The 18,670-nt window shown below is 41.3% G+C and overlaps 1 protein-coding gene across 3 annotated transcripts in view; it reads right to left on the bottom strand.

The window, feature by feature from the left end:
• The window catches only part of DCLK1 (doublecortin like kinase 1), a 257,889-nt gene extending 245,059 nt beyond the window's left edge, over positions 1 to 12,830 (bottom strand). For 2 of the 3 annotated variants that reach the window (XM_074815834.1, XM_074815833.1), the window contains exons 1-2: positions 12,363 to 12,828; positions 8,879 to 9,267 (exon numbers count right to left, since the gene is read on the bottom strand). In XM_074815834.1, the coding sequence (XP_074671935.1) occupies positions 8,879 to 9,254 (376 nt within the window). In that variant the 5' untranslated portion in view covers positions 9,255 to 9,267; positions 12,363 to 12,828. Of the gene's footprint in view, positions 1 to 8,878; positions 9,268 to 12,362 lie in introns of all 3 variants that reach the window. The other variant, XM_074815837.1, reaches the window with a different exon arrangement.
• Positions 12,831 to 18,670: the final 5,840 nt, after the last annotated feature.

Raw genomic sequence — 18,670 nt, 5'->3', positions numbered from 1 at the left:
CGTCATTTAAATTCAAGTTAACCTGCACTTTGCAGCAACATCTGAAGTGTTAAGAATCTAAGATGGAACACTTACATCAACCTTACAAGAGACAAAGGTAAGCTCTTCCTTTTATCCACTGTATATATATGAGAGAGATATATATATAGGGTGACATCAGAACAGAAAGGCTTAGCCACAGTAATGATCCAAGAGTGATCAAACAGTATGTACTCTCTTTTATCCATGTCCCTGTCCAATATTTTAGCACTAGCTACTCAATTACTGCAAGGTCAGAATGCACCCACACCACTCCATAAAATTAACAAGTTTTAAAAAACATTAATAAAATGAGGAAAAAAAAGATCCTACTATGAATAGGACTGCATTCAATACAATAAATACCTGTTCTATAAAATACTTTACAGAAGTCTCTTTTATAATTTTATTTTAAATTATTCTTGTCTCCACTTGTGTTTGCTGTAAGACTTAAAATCCAATAACAACTGGGGGGGGGGGGGGGGGGGGAATAAAAATCAGATTTTCAGGTTCAAAGCTATCAGAGAAACTGTTCAGTTTCATTGCATGAAATAACATTTATTTTTAAAAAGCTTTCATATTAAAACTTACTTCTCAAAGGGTAGGTGCATAAATAAATGGCCATACATGTTGTACCCAGAAGATTTACGTTTAGTTTATTAAGAACTCTTTTGGTTCCCCTTCTTGAAAGGATAGCATTCCACATGATTTTTAATATCAGCTATATTTAAAGGTCAGCTGGGTTCCTCGTAGCATCTAAGAGCACATGTCAGTGCTACATTACAAAACTAATTTTGTGTAAATGATCCTAAAAAAAGACCAAGACAACCACTGAAGTTATAGGATTGCTTTAACATGAGACTTTTTTCCCTTTCTTCATTTCCAATAGTACTATATTACATTAGTAAAGTATTCACACCAAGATATATTTTTTTCTCATTGAAGAGGCTCATATTTAGCTACAGAATATCTTGGAGGTAAGAGTATCCAAGGTCACCTAAGATTAATTAAATACCTTTAGTAAGAGCTATTTTATATAGAAAAACAGAAATACAGACAGCTCTCCCATAATGCTGTTATTTAAGACTGTTTATACTTCAAGCAAACTGCTGGGGCTTATAAACCTTCAGGGATGTTAGCCACGGACTGCAGTTCTCATTCATGGTGGTCCTAAGGGCCAGGCCTGTAAGAACAAAAAGCCTGTAAGAACAAAGGCCGCACCTCGATTACTGTGTTCAGTTTCGGGCCCCTCACTACAAAAAGGACATTGAATTACTCGAGCGTGTCCAGAGAAGGGCAACGAAGCTGATGAAGGGTCTTGAGCACATGTCGTATGAGGAGCGGCTGAGGGAACTGGGGTTGTTTAGTCTGGAGAAGAGGAGGCTGAGGGGAGACCTCATCGCCCTCTACAACTACCTGAAAGGAGGTTGCAGAGAGCTGGGGATGAGTCTCTTTAACCAAGTAACAAGTGATAGGACAAGAGGCAACGGCCTCAAGTTGCGCCAGAGAAGGTTTAGACTAGATGTCAGGAAGTATTTCTTTACAGAACGGGTTATTAGGCAGTGGAATGGATTGCCCAGGGAGGTGGTGGAGTCCCCATCCCTGGAGGTGTTTAAGAGTAGGGTCGATATAGCGCTGAAAGATATGGTGTAGATGGGAACTGGCAGTGCTAGGTTAATGGTTGGACTAGATGATCTTCAAGGTCCTTTCCAACCTAGTTGATTCTGATTCTGTGATTCTGATTCTGTGATTCTGTGAATGGACAAAACCCCTATGTCCTAAAAGTATCTTACATCGCTCAAATACAAGCTTAAGTTTCCTGAACATGGGACCCACCCTGACAGCAGCCAGAAATTTCGATGTCTAGCCTAATTCTTTAGTGCCCATGGTGTTTGTACGCAGAGGAAGTCTCAAAGAAAAGGACAAAAAGCCTTCACCTAGATTTTCATCCTCTTTTCCTTTGTGCTGTTACCTTAAGGAGAGAAGACTGCAAAGAAGTTTCACAAGTGGCATGACTTACTAGTCAATAAAATCCACCTTCTCCCTAAACCATTGCTTCCTCAACAAAACTATTAGGTGACAACACAATTTTCTTCTTTTTATTTTTAACAACTTCCCTCGCAGACAACAGCCTCACCCCCAAGACTTGTACCTGAGGGGAGAGAGAAGCTGTGATCTGCAGACAGGCAATACCAGCAACAAGTTGGTTTTCCCAATTCCAAAGCACCAGGAAAATACACGTCTGGGGTAATCCCAGTGCGCACCATCAGCTCTTACTGTGGGTCAGGCCTAAGCACAAATACAGCCCACAAACATCGGCTTTGATTAACTGGCAGCTGGAGGAAGAAAGTAACAATCTCCAAACACTAGATTTGTAACAGAACATATGTGTTGAAGAAGGAATCTTTGGAGCTAACTGGATTAAACAAAAGCATAGGAAAGACAGCCTTTAAAGTGTCTATTTGACCAAAGGTCCCCAAGAGAGGGGAGCAAGCATTTCACAGTGCAGTCAGCTGTCACTAATGAAATTTTGACTCTTGATTACAGTATCAATAGCCATTAGAAAAAGAAAAGGGGGACATGCAGCTGCTTTGGGATATCTGACATCTAGGAAAAAAGTAATTACGAAAACCTTAGAAAGAATCCCTTTCCTGACAGCCCTCCTACTTCTTCACAGCAACAGTGCAAATGAAATGCACAGCACTAAATGTTCAACAAAAAAAAAAAAAAAAAAGAAGATACACAATGCTTGTTTGCCAGTTTCGAACTAGTAATCCTACAATTTAAGTTGTGTAAGTGCACAACACTTCAGGAAATTCCATGTGGAACAATTGAAATAAATCTTAGCATTGAGAAGCTAGTCAGAAAGCTAATCATGTAGAAGGGCAGATCCCAAAACATGGTTTATGCTAAAAAAAAGACAAAAACCTACTACCTGCAATTACACCTCAGTCAAAATTCAATGCGGCTGAACCACTAGAGCCATGTAACACTGAAGGATAGTTCTTATAGGTCACAACAGAATTTCATGACATGCTTCGTGTATTAAAAATATAATTTAAAAAATAATATCTGTGTACAAGGTGGCTGCTAAGGAGACATTGAATCACTGCCTCCAAGTACTGGAGCTTTCCTGATGCAAGTGTTGATTCCCTCTTTGGCATATTGACATTAGCAGTTAGCTTGTTACATTCAGCTTGCTGATATTCTCACTACAAGCATGATCAAGGCGTTATCTCTTGAAGGGAATTACTTGCATTTCTCTTCTGTACTAAAAGCGACTTGGCCTAAAATGGCTTCATAAAGAAGCCAGCTGGTCTTAGGTGAAAACCCTGAAGAAGGAATAGAGAACCTGTTTGAATCATGCAAGCAGAAAGGGAACAACCAACCCTTCTTTGTGGAAGCAGCAGGACAGCCAATTCATTGAAAACTGTTGATTCCTTGCAGTAGAGTATGTACTAGGAGAGGAAAAGTTGATCTACAAGCCCACCAGAGATGGAGGAACCACAGTACTTGCACACTTCGGTGATGACGGTGTTTAGCACAGCACTTGCTGCAGTCCCATTTCCCCCAATGGACGGGGTAAGAAACAGATGAAGAGAACAGGGGCAGAACTGGCACCCCCAGTACCCTGTGCAACAGGCAAACCTGCCCTTCTTCACTTCCACATACAAAAGGCAGAAGAGCAATCTTTCAGGGGAAAGGACAGAGAATTCTGACTATCCCTCACCATGCAGAGCAGATTGCAAAAGGAAGATGACCTGAACCAAATAAGTTACTACCTGATAGTTCCCAAATGTGTTAGTTAATAGAGCAATAACCTACTTAAACTACACTACTGCTGCCTTGTCTTTCTGCAGTGTCTGAAAAAATGCAACAGTGCAAAAGAGATGGAGCACCTACAGAAAATAAATATGACCTACTCATGTTCACCTAGCAATCAGATGCACCAGAAACCTTAGATAAGATCACCTCAGACCTTTTAAAGGACTTCTTTCTGCTCAGTTCAGACTAAAAATTCTATTTTTTCCCCCTCATCAAAAGCCAAATGAAAAAATAAAGACATACTTCCTCCCCTCTGCCCCCATGAATTTCCTCAGTCTTGCTACAAGAAAGATAGGCATTGTACATGCTTAAAAAAAAAAAATAACTGGAAAGCGCCTAGAATAAAAAACCATGGGACCTTCCAAGAGTTGTTAAGGAAGACAAAGTGAATCAACTGGCTAATGGATGAATCTTCTCAAAGTCATGAAATAAAATAATCAAATAAACAGTGCCAGAACAACCTTGTACCATTTTATCCAACAGGATTATTCAGCTGTTTGTTTATTAAACAATGTAAGGATTGCAGGCATTTCTGCCACAGGATCCAATCCAAGTTTCACTAACTTTGATAGCGCTGGATCAAGTCCATGGTAAATATCCACTGTAAATTCAATCCTATAAACAAATGTCCACATAGATCCAGCTCTACAAACATTTAAACAGATACTTTACTATTATTATTTTGATATATTACATATGCATATGAATCTTTCCAGCCCATTAATTCCCAGCTGCTGAGACAGGCATGACTTAGAAGAAAGAGCATTATCTCCAGAGCGCATCAGAAACCACATCAATCAGCTCCTACAGTCTGGCCTGGCTAGGCTTCTCACCAGCACCACTGGAACGGGTGGCAGTCAAGGAGGCAGCAGTAGTAGCAGGTAGGAGAGGGAAAAGCTGAGATAAGAAGAATGAGGTGACGGTGGGAGTAGAAAGACCCACATACAAAAAAAAAAAGTCAAAAACTCTGTCACAGCCCACCACTTTAGCAAGGAGACACTGCCTTTCAAACCCTCCACTGGCAGGCAGTTTCTCTGCTGCATAAAACAAACTGCCAGTCTCCAAGACTTGCAAGAGCCTTCTCGCAGTCCTCATGTGACCCACCATCTCTGCTACTGGAATGAGGTCCAGATCTCCCAAGTTATTAACCAGTTACTCCCAGATTTTAAAACTGATATATCTGTGCTCTTTCAAACTGATCCTTCAATGAGGATTGCAGCTCCAAGATAACCTCTGAGAAACATTAATTTTTCTTTTTCAGATTATTCCCATTTTTCTCATTATGCTTACACAAAATGTGCACGCATGCATACAAGTCTCTACAATAGTTTGGCAGTGCACCCAATATTGACATGTGACAATATTGTTTTCCAGTATTCTCTCAGCCTTGTGGTTTGGGGTTTTTGGTTTGTCATTGACTGCCAGTTCTCTGCTGCAGGGTTCATCTTTTGTGGTAGGTAACATGGAAACCTAAAACAATTGATTCTGATTAATATCCAAGACTCTGAGGTAATATTATAACAAAAATTAATGAGAAAGGGATGCAGTTCTGGCTATGGATTGATTCTGTGGTCTTTGCTCCACATAACAGGACCCCATGAGTAAAAACTGTAAATAATACTCTGAAATAGAGTTATCCTGCTTATTCCAATCTACTACTGTTCTTATTACAGTGTTCAGTGGTAATTTTGGGGGTAAAACCCATTAGTTGACCTCTGCCTTCAGCTTTAAATATGGTACACTTTTGGAAAAGCAAATGGCATTTAGTCCTTTCCTGAGACTTTGTTTACAGCTAGACAATTTAGCCTTAATAGCAACTTCATTTTTATTGTTTCTATGTGCTTTGATTACATGTCATCCCTAGGAAATAAAGTCCTGTCACATATGGAAACCATTCTTCAAAAGTAAGAGGGTCCTGAACATCAGGGCTGACAAAAAAGAAGGTAACCTGAATCCACTGCATTCTTTCCTTCATCTAAGGTGACAGGAGAAGTTGTAGAGCATGTGAAACTTTTTACAACAGTATATACCCCTTGTTATCAAATTCCAACAAATCTCAATGCCCCAAGTCTTAAAAAAAAAAAAACACTAAACAAACAACAACAAAAAAAACCCCACCAAAAAACCCCCACCAAACAAACAAAAAGACCACAACAAAAAACTAGGGAAGCCACTAGTTTCAAATAAAGGGAAGATGTGTCCATGCACCTCAAAATAATCTACAGCACCAGCACAGAGCCATGCCAACTCTGAACTTTATGATAAACTAAATATTACTGAAGCAAAACAGCTCCTTTACAATCTTTTTCCTTTGGGACTATCTTTCATGCAGTTCTATGTATTTAGCTGTGGGATGAAAGACAGTGGCTGCTGTCTTGTTTTCCCCAGGAGCTAGTTGCTTCTCTGTCTTCACATGCCATGTGGGAAGGTAAGAGTACACTAACTTCCTCACAGGCATAAAGGCAAAAAACCACCACCAAATCAAAGTCTTGCACTTTTACCTTACAACATAAACACTAAAATCAATGACACGCCCCCCCCCCCCCCCCCCAAAAAAAAGAGATTTAAAAAAACGATTTCAATTCATACCAATCTCATTAAATGAATTCATAAAGTAAAGGAATAGTCTCACCACAAAGAAAGCAATGCTTCATATTTCAATAGTTCGAGCACAAATGTCATTTGGCAAGAGGCAAAAATGAAGTGATTTTCCAGCTATTTAAACACAAAGCACAGCTTCAAGCTAATTAATGCTGTACCAGACTAGCCAAACTCTAATAAATTTGTACTGTGGAGTGGAAGGGTCTTATATAAAAACCATCCCTGAGCTAACAATATATGAACCTGTACTCTACAGTGAAGCTCTATGAGGGAAACAGAACAAAATAACCCACCTTGTACAAATAGACAGAAGCCCTCTTTCAGGCGAAACAAGGATGTAGCTCTCTACTTGCACACAAAGACTGACTTCTGTAAATCCCACAGTGTTAATGGCACAAGAAAATAAGACTGTCCAACTTGAACTATACACAGGAAGGGAGAATGTGTTCATTGAAAAGGTAAGGAATAAAGTCCCACAGAACTAAAAGAATTCCCAAATCCCTTCTTTAAAATAAATTTATGCTCTTGTACTGTCATTCATTTTGACTGACTGATTTATAACTGGTATTATTCTTCCCTAGGTTGCAAAAAAAAAAAACCCACCCTATCTTATAGGTTGCTGAATTTATTTCTGCATTCAGTTCTTTCTTTTCAAAAGCTGGTTCTGACTGGCAGCAAAAGACTGTGCAAATCAACATTAACATCAATGATACTTGCTTCTTGATGAGCATACCAATCAAATAAGCACAATTATTTATACAACTACTGAGAAGAAAATGCACAAACACTGCTTTTAAACAGATGTTGATTAATATTGGCCTTTCCTTCCAGAAATTGATTTTCTCCACCAATTAAATACTGTCCTGACAAATACAGTTCTAACTCTGCCTGGAATTCATAACATTGATCTTAAGACCAGTTTCCTTTTCATTTCACTAAACCTACAGTCCTAACCCCCAAAACCCTTACATGGACAATTCCACCACTTCAATTTTCTTTTTGAGCATCTTCGTGTTGTGTCCTACTCTCCTTTTTATGCAAGGAGGATAATCAAGAACATCCTCTTCTCAAAACTTCCCCTTAAAAAGCTTTCTTCTGCTATGACACCTAAAGGAGACAACTCAACAGTGGCTGAACAGCTGCTATGCAAGATGTGCTCCCCTTTCTGGAGCCTTATTCAACACTACCCTTTTCTTCTCTCCCCACATTAGCCTTCTGATCATCTCATTACGTATTGATACTGCAAGTTCTCTCACCCGGTTCTAAAAATGGAAATCATAAAGGAATTACAATCTCTGTTACAATTCTAAACTGGCTATCCAGTGGCTATAGATCCATGCTTTCCAGGTTTGCCCATGGCACACTGGGGCCAGGGGCAGGATGGAAGCATGATGAAAAAATTTTTCTACCTTTATTTCCTTTGAGTACAGTCAAACACCTGCATTTAAACTTTACAGATAAAAATCAGCCTCATTTATGGCCATGTGCTAATTAAAGCTTTCAGACCTTATACATTCTGACGTTTCATACTAGGAACTACTGCCTACACACACAAAAAGAAACCCACTGCAAACCAGAAGCACTTTATGTTGGAAAAGCTACTTTAGCGATTTGTAAAATTTGTAAAAGATATTAGTATATCCTAGGTCTAATATTCAAATTGATTAACACTGACAGCCTCTTTTGCCAACAAAACTACCACTGAAGGAGTGATAAATTCAGTGTTGATGGGCAAATTAGTGACTGGCATCTCCAATGTTTGCCGGTGACCAAGACCTGCCAGTTCTGACCAAATCACTGGTAATGCATTATGCTACAGGTACACGAGCCCTATCTAAAAACAACATAAGGATGCCAATGGACTGAGGAAGAGGAAAAGGGAAATGCTACATGGGAGAAAAGTTTACAGTCTACCCCAGCTGACCATGGCTACAACATTACTCTTTTAACAGACTGCCTACATTTATGTCACTCCATGAGAGGCGAATATTTTACTTAAGCCATATTTACTTGTAGGGAAGAATTGGAACTCTTCACTAGAGGTACCAAGAGACTTTAAAAAAAAAAAAAAATCAGAACTGAATTTCATGTAGGTTTCATCAGCACCAGGGACCTTGTTGAGTTTAACTCACTGACATTTTTAAATACGCAAGTTCAAAAGCAGCAGATGTGATCTTTGAGATCTAGGACTATCAACGCTAGGTTAACAGATAAGGGGAAGGTCAGACACTTTCAACAAGAGGGAAATAAGTAGCAAGGCAACAACATTTCATGGCACAATTTAAGATATTCACAATTCTAGTTATACCATCGAAGATCCTTTCTTTATCAATAAGAACAACAATACCATTACCTATTTGCAGAAGACTTAACAGATTAGACAAACAAACACTGACTCAAACATAAATTTACACTTCCAAATCTTACTGCTGACCTTCCACTAGCTGGTCCAATGAGGAAATCTTCTTGGAGCCATCAATCGTGTAGATTGTTCTCACTCCCTGGGGCAGATTCACATTGTCAGACAGAGTTCGGGTCAGATCAGCCAGGAGAGCTTCAAAGGATCTAAATCGGTCAGGGGAGATGGCATATACAATCCCTTTGAAATACCGGTCTCCATTACGATAGAAACGAACTTTCTTGGCTTTTTTCTCAGAACTCAGGGTCTGTAGAGTACGGGTTCGGTAAAAGCTGCAGTGGGCACTGTGAGTAGGGCTGGGCAAACCATTTACCCGGGACCCTCTGCCATATCGCTGCGCTTTATCACGCTCGTCAAAATGCTCCAGCTCCATATCTCTCCCAAAGGACATCTTGAAGTTCAACCTAAGGGATGAACAAGAGAAAAGAAAAAGTTTAAGAAACTGACACATTTTAAGGGACCTCACTTTGAGACTTCACATTCTATACACGGCACTTACAGAGGACTGCCTTCCAGGTTGGGAAGAATATTTTAATGAAACTGTGCTATGTTCACATGTTAATTTTACCGCTAACGCTCTTGCCATGCCATAATACCTAGTTTATAAGTTAGGCTTTTATACACCATGGAAATGCCACTTATGAAACCAACTGCTAGCAATATGCAAACATTTAAAAGCGCTACTTCAAATTCAGTACGAACTCTGAAAATGAGGAGACAAAATTGAGCTACTGGAAAAAGAGGACAAACACATAAGCTTTCTACTTTTTCTCATGTTATATTCAGGTGCTATTTGAGTCCGGTCTACCTTCTAGACTGTTCAGCCCCATTAAACTGTTTGTTCCAACTGTGATCTCAAGAGGTACCATTTCAGAAGGGCAACCAGTCGCCAAAAATCAAGCAATTAAGAACTTCTCAGAGAAACAGATGTCGCAGGTTGGTGATGAAAATCAGGACTACCACTCTGTGGGTCAAGACCACTGTTCAAAAGTCCTTGTGTATTCCAACCACCAGTTTCCCTACAGTCTAAGATTTGTAATAAATTACTTCAGTTGTCCTTTTGCAAATACTCTGCACACTCTGAACTAACTGGAGTGCTCAAATGTCATGAAATTAAAAAAAATATTAGAGGGAGACAGGAAACTAGTATTTTTCAACGAGCAAGCTACTTTAGTGCTCTGTAACATTTGCAAGACGTATTATTAATAACCTAGGCCCGATCTTCAAACTGATTAAGGCTGACAGCTTTTTTTGCCTACAAAACTATCACTGAAGGAGTGATAAATTCAATGTCGATGGGCAAATTCACTATTGGTGTCTCCCATACTTGACAGTGACAAAAACCCATCAGCTCTGGCCAAAATGATCCGTTTCTCAATATAGTTCACATAATTGGAAGTTCTCGTGTTCTGAAATATAATCAAGGAGGTAGATACTTCTGTTCCTTTCTGTGACCAACACAAGAGTAAATACAACAAATTGCTCACTAATCTTCTCAAATAAAAGAAACAAAAATACAAAAAAACCAAACAATGATCAAAAGGTCATTATGTTGAAAACACACTTCTTTTAATTTAGGAGCCACCTAGGTTTGCAGCTGTCTCCAGAACAGCAAAGCACAGTAAGTTTATTTATAGCACACATACACAGATCTAATTTAGAAGTGGTCTCTCTTATTGATTTCCAATAGAAAGAAAAAAAAACTAGCAAGCAGAAGCTTTGTTTCAACCACTCATAATTGTGTGACCATTAAGAAAAAAAAATATATTCAGACCAGCTGTAAAACAGTAGGAGGAAATACAGAAAGACTTATGGATGCTCTTTAGTTTACAGGAGTTTGTATTAAACCAATAATTATACAGCTAGACCCTGATGCTGCAAAGCTGTAGGGGATGTGCTCAACAACTCCTCAGAGCAATTCACGTGCTTGACTAGAACAAGCACCTAAGGCTAAGCACTGCCATTGCAGGGCCTTGGTGGAAATTATTTACCCTGCTTCAGTTACAGCCACAACTTGTTTTGTTACATTGGCACAGTATCATGTGCTTATGTATATATGCAAGATTTATATTTGTAAATACTTTAAAAGGTACCTATGGTGCAGTATCTGTGTGCGTGTACACATATATAAACACACACACATAAAAGACTAATCTACGTTTTCCTCCTCAGCATAAATACACACACACCCCCCTCACTTCAATTGAAAGAACATTTGCTGTGACATTTCACTGACACTTCTTTATAGGTTAAATACAAAATATCACCTAGTGGCCACAGCTTAGGATCAAGATTACACCACCACCGTTTCCATGTTAAAAAAATTATGCCAGTTGTTTTACTTCGTTTCTGATTCCAATTAGAACCTGTTATTCAGATTTAAACAATCCCAGAACTCACAATTCAGAAACTGTATCTCAAAAGCAATGCCTGTATCAAGACAAATGGATTTTTCTTAGGTCTGCTGTTCCATTTGCTCAAACCATCTCAAACGCACACACAAAAAAAGAAAAGCAAGTTTACATGAAGATATACTTTTTTAAGATACTTTCAGCTTTACCAATTTTGGATGGGGGGAGGAAGAATTGCGAGTCACTGCCCTTTCTTCCGCACACTTACGCTTTAATCAATAACGGCTGTAATTCCCAATCACGCCCTTTAAAACAGAAATAGAGCTCCCCTTGAACACCACAGTCCTGCTATTTACAGAAAAGCATGTTCAAACCACAAGGTCAGAGCAGACAAAGAAATCCTAAACGATTTGATCTGATCAGACATTTCCCTGTGTGTATAAATATATATCCATATCCATACAGATACAGAAAAATGAAAGGACACACCCCTGGAAAACCACCATGCCCAACACTTCACACCCTATACATCTGCTAAAGAATTATTTATAATGCAGGTGTGGGTGAGCAATTACATAAAACAATCATACATGCTGACATAAAAAAAGAATACATCATGCAGCGATGTGACTAGGACCCGGCGAAGATCATTCAGAGACTAAGCAGCAGACTGACTACTAGTCATGGCGGGGGGCGGGGGGGAAACGTGGGTACATGCGGCAGCGGCTCCAAGAAAAAAGAGGGTTTATGCTGCTGGGGGTAGGGGAAACGTGCTTGAAACAGGACCAGCCCCGCTGCAAGCGGCATCAAGCACCTGAGCCCCGCTGCGGGCGGGCGGGCGGCGCAGCGCGAACCGCACGGTGACAAAACCGAGGCGCACTCGCCCCCGGGCGCAGGGGGAAGCACCTCGCGCGCTCCCCCGGGCTGCCGGGGCGCCCCACGCTCCCGCGGCCGGGCACACACCCCGGCCCACGCCACCGGCGGCCGCAGCCGCCCGGGGAAGGCGCCGCGGGCGCTCGGCGGAGCCGCCGCCGCCCCACACAATGGGCACATGGGCACAGGTGCACCGCGGCCGCGCCCCGGCGGCCCCGCGCGCCGCAGCCCCCGCGCGGGAGACGGACGGACCCATCCCCGGCCCCGGCCCTTACCTGTTGTCCGCAGCCTGGCGACCAACCTCCTCCCTCAGACCTGCCGGCGGGGCGCGGAGGGAAAACGGCGGCTCGGAACGGGAAGCGGCCAAAGAGGGGCAGCTCCCCCCTCCCCCCCCCCCGGCGACCACCCGGCTTTAAGCGCAGGAGTTGCCGCAGAAAGCGGCGCCGCTGCCTTTGTTACGCCTCCCCTGGCTGGAGCGCGCTGCTGGGGAGCCCGGGCTGCAGCTGCTTCGCCTTTCTTCTGCCGCCGCCGCTGCTGCCGATTGCAGTGATTTGCATTAGCCCGGCCCTCATTGAAATGCGGCTCTTCACACCAGCCTCTCCCTGGCGCTCTCTCCAGAGGGCGGCGCCGCCGCCGTCTCCCCCTCTCGTTCTCCCTCTGCGGGCCCGCTCTTCCCCGGGCGCTGCGGGGCGACCGCCGGAGCCGCCCCCGGCAGCGCGCCCTGCCGCGGAGCGGGGGGGGCGAGCGGAGCCGCCGCCCGCCTGCGCCCCGCCGTCAGCCCCGGGCGGGGGAGGCCGCGCTGGGACGGTCGGTTACGCTCCCAGCGGGCTCCCCCTGAGGTAATTTCTGGCCGCACCGCGAGCGGCTGCCCGCCCGCCGCCTCCCGCCGCCCCGGAGAGCCCCGGCCGCTGAGATGTGCCGCACGGGGCCTGACTGCGCGGGGCAGGGCCGTGCCTGGCGGGGGACAGCAGTTGGCCCTACGAGGCCCTGGCCCGGAGTCCAGAAAACGCCTTTAGATGTATTTTTACCAAATGTGTCGCTTGGCATTTCTGTGAGGTTTGCCTGGTCCCGAAGTACTGAAAGCCCACCCGGTCCCCAGAGCCCTATGACTGGGCTTGGGTGCTGAAGGTGGGATTGACATGGAATTTAGGTAGTAAATCTGGAGCCAGGCCTCCTCACACCACTGGCTTAGTTACAGCTCACCTTGGAGGTCACTAACCTCCAGAGATGCTGTAGTTTTTATGCTTAAATTTCCCAGAAGATGTATTTGCCCAAAAGCGTCTCAGGCTTCGTCTGACTCGCTCCTCCTATGCCCAAGCCCCTCAGGTCTTAGACTGCATTTGCTAGGTCAACCTCCACACAAAAATTCAGCATGAACTGATGCTTTCTTCTCAAAGGCTTGGTTACTGTTCATTTTAATATAAAAATCTCAGTGGTTAAAACATTCTCGAGGTGAAGCACGTGGTTTGCTTTCCTTTGTGCAACAAAGACTTCAACTCTCTTCTACTTGTCAGGCAAACAGCCCGCAGTCCAGGGGGACGTAGAAGGGAAGAAAACACAGCCCATCCCTTCTGTTGAAGCTGCTTCACTTCATACTCTGAAAGAATTAAAAATGCATTAGATCAGAGAGAAGGAATTAGTCTGTAACCTCGTGGTTATGGCACTCATTTGGGAAGGACAAAAGATGGCTTTGTGTGTCTGTATTACGGACCGTTTATGTGTTTTATATCCATAAATCCAGAAACAATCACTGGAGCAGGGACTTAAGCCCATGGTGCCCTGCTCCCAGTGATAGACTTCTAATCAGAATAGAGGCTCCTGCTTAATCTGTTTGAAGGCAAACGAAGCCTTCAGTCTACAAAACCTGTAAGAGGCTCAAAAGAAGAAGGGAATGGAACAGTCCTTTTCTATTCCCCTAGAATCATCCACAGATAGGGTCTTAGAAGGCGGGAGATTCCCTAAAGGAGAAAAATTAATTGTTGCTGTCTTCATCATCCTGGAGGAGGTTTTTAATCACGAAGTACAGAGCAGAGACAGGAGTCTTCTGGCGGCTACACTTCTTTCGTTAGTTTTTGAAAGAGAAACAAACACCTGAAACCTTCAGGAAAACCTCTGCTCAAAGGAGTAATAGCATTAAAATACCCGAACATTGAAGATTCATAATTCAATATACAGCTCTGTCCTCAGCACGCTCTTAGCACCTAGCTTAGCTTTCGTGGATCTTGTTCTAAGGCACTTGATTCTTCCCCTATGGTCAATGGGGTGCTGAGGCACTTTGCTAAAGATTGTCATTTTTCAGATTCGAGTTCCTAAAAATTGAGCACCTCCACACTGAGTATTTCACCAGCCATGTTGCTTTTTAGTCTATTGTTTCTGCAAATCTCTTGGTCTGTGTTTAGACCTAACAGATAATACGGCGATATTGGTAATGTTGGTATACTTGACAGGAGAATGGAAACTAATTTTAGAAGAATTCTGGTAATCTTTCAATAAAATTCTATTTAAACCACTTCTTTTGTAGGTCAACAATCAAATAAAATATTCATGACAGTCTTAAATGATAAGAAAAAACAGGAGATCACAAAGCTTAGAGATAGAAAAGACTATTATGGTCCTGACAAAGGATTGTTCTTTAGCATTCTTCAGTGCTGTTTTGTCCAGTTCATTTTAAATGTAATGGGGCTTCTAATTCCCAAAGGAGACATCTCTTCAAAGTTGAATTCCTCCAATTGTAAGGAATTTTCTTCTGACGATCAGGTTAATGGAAGTTTCTTATGTTTCAGCTCATTACTTTAGCTATAGTGCCCTGTGTTCACGTACATAATTTATTTCTCCCATTGGTGTTTACATCTCTCTGACATGTATTATTTATGTCTAGCCTAAGTGTGCAAAATGTTTCACAGATATTCAAGAAAGACCTTCACTCTGATTATGTTAAAAAAAAAGTCAAAAGAATACAACATAATACTACACAATACAACATAAACCCAATAAGAAAGTATCATTTAAAATGTGTTATTTTGCTCATTTAGAGTTTTGTATTTAACATGAAGACACAACACAATACTGTACAATCTGCTTGCCTGTCATGCATGCTTGCCGTGCCTTTCTTTTTAAAGCACTTTAAAAGATGCTTTTCCTTCACCTTTTTCATGTATTTGTCCTCAAATTAAAACAATGCAATTCTAAATAGAAACAAAGCTTGCGTGAATTGTTTCAACAGTTATATAGTCACCGTGTAAAACGGCATACTGTTTTACTAATGCAAAATTGTCTTTCCTCGTTGGACAGACTTCAGAATATTGTGTGTTTCCTGATCCCTTTGTAACACATCTTTATAAACCACAATACAGTCACTTCTTAATCCCAGTTTGGATAAAGTAAGTAACTTGGACTTCTCATCTCTGTTATTGTTAATCAGGTTTTTCAGATCTAACAGTATTCCAACAGTGCTGTTCTGAACATTTATAATTTTTAAGCACCTTTGTCAAAAGTGTGCAGTAGAATTGGATACAGTTATGGCACTACCCAATGCTCCCGTATCTGAAGGCTGTACCAAATGCCTTGGAACATTGTTCTGGGAGCTTCTCTTTAGTTGGCTAACCACTGTGACCCCTAAATCCTTTTCAGAGTCACTGCTTTCCAGGACACAGTCTCCAGTCTTCTAAACGTGACCTACATTCTTTGTTCCTGCTGAATGACCTTGCATTCAGCTGTCTCAAAAAGCATGTTCAAATGATCCTGGCTTACTAAAGGATGTCAATTTCCCCACAGAAATACTGTCTTTTCTTTGCATTATTTAGTGCTTTATGCATTTTATGTCATCTGCAAATTTTACCATTAATGCTGTTAAGTATTTCTGCAGATCACTCATAAATTTATGGAGTAGCAGAGGACAGCGTTTTCTAACATGTGGGGCTCTATCCCCCAAGGCAGTGGTGTCAGGGGTGTGTTTAGAGCTCACTCCACTTTGTGTCAGAGAGGCCGGCAGCTCTCAGGGTGCCAAACCAGGCCACGGAACTGGTGCGAGAGTGGTGGCGTGTGCCCCTTTCAGCAAACAGCCTGTGCCAGCTCCCAGCAGGGCTCTGAGCAGCTGGAGCTGCACCAGCCAGCTGGGCACTGCAGAGGCCTGGGTGGGGCGACCCAGCCCTGGCGCCACGCACCAGAGACGCGCTGGGAAAAACTCGCTCATGAAAAATGACAGAACTCTACGAATTCCTCAAGAACTACCCAAGGGATAATGATTAGCTGTTTATAGTTGTTTTTGGAGATCTGTCATTTAGCCGTTTTTTAATTAATTGCTATGTGTTACACTGATTTTGTGTAACGCTTATCACTTAATTAGATTGATGTACTGCTGTATGTCTGTTGCTTTACAGAAGCACATGTCGATGCAGTCACCTTTATCAATCATATTCGGCAATCTCACCCAGAAAGCTACCCAATTTGACATGCTCACTGGCACTAATTACACAATCATTTTCTGTATTGATTACATCACCTATCAGGCCTTCAGTTCTTTTACCTGCTACTGATTCCAGGATAGCTAGAATTATATAATATTTTTATATATATTTTTATGTTGTCCAAATGTAACCCTGGCTTTATCCAGGCTTTTAATACTTCCTTACTATTCTTTAATTTCTTGAATAGCAACATTAATCCTTCAGGCAGCCCCGTAAATAAATTCTTTTTAGGGTTAAACTACCCGTGTATTAAAAATCATTTGCCATCTTATTTTAGGCAAAAACATATGGCATTCATGGCTGGGATGAGACTCCATTATGCAGAAATATTCATTGAATACTTCTATCTGTTATTGACAATTTCAACTGTTCATTTCTAATAACAGACCTATGACTTTTCTAGGATTAATTTTGTCCACAATATTTTTTTTTTAATTCCTCTTTGTCCTTAGTATTTCTGGCTGTAAAATTTCTCACTGATGATTTCTCATTTGTCTGTTGTTCATATTTCACTTGTCCAGACTTAACAAGTAAATAAAAGTTTTTGCCGTATTATCTGTCCTTCTGTATTTCTCTTCAGTGAGGATATTTTTAACAAAAGACACTATTCTCTCTAACTGCACAACTGGATTTCTGAATCTGGTAAAATCATTCACTGATAAAGACTCTTTTTTGTCTCGTTTATTTGCTTATAACTGAATTCTTCAAGAAATTAATCCTTTTAAAAACAGGCTATAGACCAGGACTTAACTCTCTTTGCATACAGTAGATATAAATACATGCTGGTCTATGGGTAAAACACTCTTAAATTTATTTCTACATGTTAGTCCACTGGAAAGAGGTCCCATTGTAAAGTGAACATGTTTTGTATTGGAAAATTATGGTATTTCACTTTTTGATACTCCATGGATATTTTAACTAAGTCAACAAAAGACCTCCAGCATGGTTCGTCAGACTTATGACTCAATTCTTTTTCTTTCAGATATTGTTCAGATATGTTCCAGGTACGATTATCTAAGATATTATTAAGGGCATGTTTAAAAAGCTGTTTGTCTGATTTGATTTGCTTGCCCGTATTGGTTAACAAATTGAACATAAACCCCTGTCATTTGGGATTACCAATTATAAATGAACTATCCGTGTGGCAGGCCAAATACTACCTGTGAAACAACTCTATCCATCTCCAAAATATTCTACATCGTCATGTAGTATAGCAAGATGTATATCCAAGTAAACTGTTACTATAATCTTTCTCCTTTCCAGATTGCCGAGAAGCTGAATTAGAATAATTCTGAAGTGCAGGATCTGAATTTTTGCTGGTCTTTAGTTCAAACTAATTAAAGTAAATTGATACTCTTTGCTGACTGCTAACCTTTGGCAGAAGCATTTTAAATAATTTAGAATATGTATGTTCACAATAACCTCAAGTCAATCTCAATAGTATTCACATGCTCTAAACTGAGGATTTCAGGACCATCTTTTTCATTTTGAGAGAAAGCTGGAATGTTTTATGAATATAAATGCACAAACTGTACACAGTTTTTTTAACAACCTAAGAACAACATATGGGGTAGTTTTGTTTACCAGTGTTTTAAAAATAAGTTAGAGGAGCTAGGGTTGGGACACAATTTTTACAAACATTATTTTTAAGAAGGGCCTGCTTCCCAAAAGAATTTAGAGGGTGAAATTCTACACCAACTATTGGCACTTTTGAAGTAAATCCCCAAATAATTTTTTTGCCATGTGGGTCTTGCCAGTCAGAAGAGGGCTGGAACATCACAGTAGCTGAGGCAGGATTTTGCGAGGAGAGGGAGGGACAGACCTTAGCTCAGTCTCAAGAAAGTAATCAGCCAGTGTGTCCCAGATCACTAAAGGATGTCTGAGGGCAGAAAACAGGAAACAACGGGGGAAATCTCAGGTCATTCAAAGAGGAGAAGTGAAGTGGGAAAACAATAGTGACCTGAGAGGTGTCTCAAATTTTCACTATATTAAGAGTAGTTTTTCACCTTCTAGATGCTATTTTTTGTGATGCACTGGCCATATGAGGTTGTCAAGCAACATCTGCTGGGTTCCACACCTGTTAACAACCAGAATCAAACCCTTTGGGCAGCATATAT

The sequence above is a fragment of the Strix aluco genome, chromosome 2, assembly GCF_031877795.1.
Source record: "Strix aluco isolate bStrAlu1 chromosome 2, bStrAlu1.hap1, whole genome shotgun sequence".
In the NCBI taxonomy this organism is placed as follows: domain Eukaryota; kingdom Metazoa; phylum Chordata; class Aves; order Strigiformes; family Strigidae; genus Strix; species Strix aluco.
The sequence above is the reverse complement of the archived record's forward strand: the minus strand, read 5'-3'. Positions and strand labels throughout refer to the sequence as shown.